This window comes from Dermacentor silvarum, chromosome 1 (genome assembly GCF_013339745.2).
Source record: "Dermacentor silvarum isolate Dsil-2018 chromosome 1, BIME_Dsil_1.4, whole genome shotgun sequence".
NCBI classification, from domain to species: domain Eukaryota; kingdom Metazoa; phylum Arthropoda; class Arachnida; order Ixodida; family Ixodidae; genus Dermacentor; species Dermacentor silvarum.
This window is the reverse complement of record NC_051154.1, coordinates 313,194,546-313,197,549: the sequence shown is the minus strand read 5'-3', so window position 1 is coordinate 313,197,549 and position 3,004 is coordinate 313,194,546. Positions and strand designations below refer to the sequence as shown.

At 50.5% G+C, this 3,004-nt stretch overlaps 1 protein-coding gene across 1 annotated transcript; it reads right to left on the bottom strand.

The window, feature by feature from the left end:
• On the bottom strand, positions 1-1,991 carry LOC125943154 (uncharacterized). The gene is made up of 3 exons (XM_049661613.1): positions 1,595-1,991; positions 1,116-1,229; positions 1-919 (listed from the first exon to the last, which is right to left on the bottom strand). The coding sequence occupies exons 1-3, from the start codon at positions 1,882-1,884 to the stop codon at positions 1-3; spliced, it is 1,323 nt and encodes a 440-aa protein (XP_049517570.1). The 5' UTR covers positions 1,885-1,991.
• Between the last annotated feature and the right edge of the window lie 1,013 nt (positions 1,992-3,004).

The following is a 3,004-nucleotide window of genomic DNA, read 5'->3' as shown; positions in this document are numbered from 1 at the left end:
TCAGTTCCGCCTAATCACTTTAACCTGCCATGGCACAGAGCCTGCTGCAGACAAGAAGTAATTTGAAATGTCATCTCTGAGTGACATGGCTGTAGGAGAAGATCGATTACTGCTAGACACTGCAGTCGCTCCAACCGGTGTAATGGCATGCCTCCAATACCCATCCTGTATTTCCTCGCCACACACTGTGTCGCCATAGCCTGCAGGACAGTACACCGAATCTACCATCAAGAAGTTGTGCAAGCACACTGCTGCCTTCACCATGTCAGTGAGCAGTTCAGGCTGTCCCGTGACAGTGCCTAGAAAAGCCCTCCACCGCGACACGAGGATTCCAAATGCGTTCTCCACGCACCTCCTCGCCCTTGATAGACGATAATTAAAAATTCTTTTCCTTTCGTCCAACTGCCTTCCTGGGTACGGACGCATTAGATATGTGCGCAACGGAAATGCTGCGTCACCTACCATAAAAACTGGCCACCCATTGACTGCTGTAGGGAGCTCCAAACTTCCATGCTCAAAAACTTCTCTAATAGAGCTGTCATTAAAGAAAGCACCATCTGAAGTCCTTCCTTGGGCCCCCACTTCGACAAGAGTAAACCGGTAGTCTGCATCAGCCACGGCAAGCAGAACAATGGAGTAGAAGCCTTTATAGTTGAAATAATCTGACCCGCTGTTATCAGGGCACTGAATTGCAAAGTGCTTGCCATCTATGCTTCCGACTACATTTGGAAAATTCCACTTTGAGCTATATGCCCGGCGAATTTTGTCCCAATCAGCACCTGCTGGGGGCTTCAGGACGAGCGGCGATAGGCAGTCCCATATCGCCGGTAGCGTTTCTTTTAAAATTCCAGCAACCGTTGTAGCGTGCATACAGTAGCTCATTGCGATGTCTTGCATTGAGGCACCTGTTGCCAGAAACCTGGAAAATCACCAATAGTAAAATAAGTTCACAAAATATGTGATGAAAACTTTCTCGAATGTTTAGTTACTATAATCACTTCAACGCCTTATGCATTAAAATTTATAAAACTTCAATAAAAGGGAACAGTGCGCAATAAAAAAAGATTACAGATAGGAATTGCTATGCTCAGGTGGCGTCAGAACAATGAACTCACCTCAAAGTCACTGCCAGCCTTTCCGCAGGGCGTATCGGTCTCCTGTGGTTAGGCGCATGCAGTATTCTCTCGTACACTAAGCTCAACAGGTGATCGAACTTCGCCTTGGTCATTCTGCGAAAGCAAGTGTTTTGTGTGAGTCACAATGTTTACATTTATCGCCCCCAACCTTCCACTGCGGGGTATAATGGTAGCCGTAGTAGAGGGCTCCGCATTAATTTCGAGCATATGCATTACAGCGCATGCATTAAAACGCAATCCACGTGGGCGTTTTTTTTTTATTTCGCCACCACCGAAATGCGGCCCCCACGACCGGGAGCAGAACGCATCGGAGCCATGTGCAAACCTGCCGACACGATTTTTTTTAGCGCTTCCCGTGTTATAACAATGACACTTTTCAACGCACATGCAGGTCACAGAGAAAGGCCCATCGCGGATAATGCAGAGACAGGTGTTAAACAAACAGTATTATCCCTTACCTGAAATACTTAAAGTGGTACTCAGGGTCCACTTGGCGGAGCTCCTGCACCAGCTGGTGGTAGTCGCCGAGTTGAGGGCGCTTGTCAAAAAGCTCTCGTATGTACATGGTCCGCTTCCGTTTTTTGCGTAGCCGACGCACTAGCAATATGAGTGCGATATTCTGGCTGTGAGGGCGAGTTAACGTCATGCCGTAAATGCAGTCAAACAGCGCACAGAGCGAGAAAAAGCGCGCGCAAACTCGGACGGCGCGGGCACATTCTGTCACAAAGCGAGAATGCGCATGCGCCATGGAAACAGCTGATCGCGCGGCCGTGATGTAGCGCTCCCAGACACAGAGATGGCGCTAGCAGCGCGCGTTGCGCGCGCTGAACTGTAGAGGAGGCAAATTTTGCACAGGCTGGCGTGGCTGGCGTAGCGTATCCGACTTCGCCTGCCGCGGCCTGGCGTGCCGAAAACGCCGGACTATATCTTGGCCTTTAGTGTTAAGGCCTGCGGTCTATTGAGTTTACAATGTGACAGGAGGTAGATCCTACGAGCCAAGTAAAAGTGCTTAGTAATTTCGTTGTACGAGGAAGGAGAGCCCCAATTTTCAGTACCCCCAACGTCACGCTGCCCGGTACTTGTAGCTACGCGTCTGGTAATCCCTCGCGCAGCATTGTGTGCTGACTCATTGAGGTTGGGCGGAGCACCCTCGATCTGTCCCATGTGGTTTGGAAACCAGATCACTGTGTGTTGCTTGATCTGCTTGCTTCCTAGTATCCCTAGGGCCAGCTCGGATATGGTTCCTTTGGAAAATGCCCGAACGGCTTATCTCGAGTCACTGTAGATTGATGTCCTCTTGTCGTCCAATAAGGCCATCGCTATTGCAGCCTGCTCTGCAATCTCAGAGGACGTCGTCTGAATTGAGATTGCGTTCGTTACTTTACTTTCATGGCCTACGCTAACCGCAGCGAAGGCCTGTCCGTCGGCGTAGCGCGCTGCGTCTACGAAACTTCTCCGAAGCCCGTTCACCAGCCTTTTCCAGGAGGGCCTTCGCGCGCGCCCGACGTCTTGCCACGTTGTGTTCTGGATGGACGTTTCGTGGGATCGGGGTGACAGTGATGCGGTCCCGCTGCTCTCGAGGGATGCTGCAGAACTTTGTTTTGACTACTGTGGGGGGAACGCCCAGCTCCTGCAGCATGTGTCTTCGAGCTTTGTGTGGTAGATATCCTGACGAACTGGGCCCTCTCCTGTGCTTCCGCCCATTCCTCTAGCGTTTTATGCATGCCGAGTTGAAGTAAGCTTTCCGTGTGTGTGTATATGGGGATGCTGAGAGCTCTCTTGATTGCCTTCCTGATTAATGCGTTGAACTTATCCCGCTCTGATCTTTGACAGTAGTGCATGGCCACGACGTAATTGAAATGGCACAT

Excerpts from the sequence above, each read along its gene's own strand:
- LOC125943154 (XM_049661613.1), bottom strand. The coding sequence starts at position 1,884 with ATGGCGCATGCGCATTCTCGCTTTGTGACAGAATGTGCCCGCGCCGTC. Across the intron at positions 1,230-1,594 it reads TACCACTTTAAGTATTTCAG|AATGACCAAGGCGAAGTTCG; the intron begins GTAAGGGATAAT and ends TTGCTTTCGCAG. Across the intron at positions 920-1,115 it reads AGGCTGGCAGTGACTTTGAG|GTTTCTGGCAACAGGTGCCT; the intron begins GTGAGTTCATTG and ends GTGATTTTCCAG.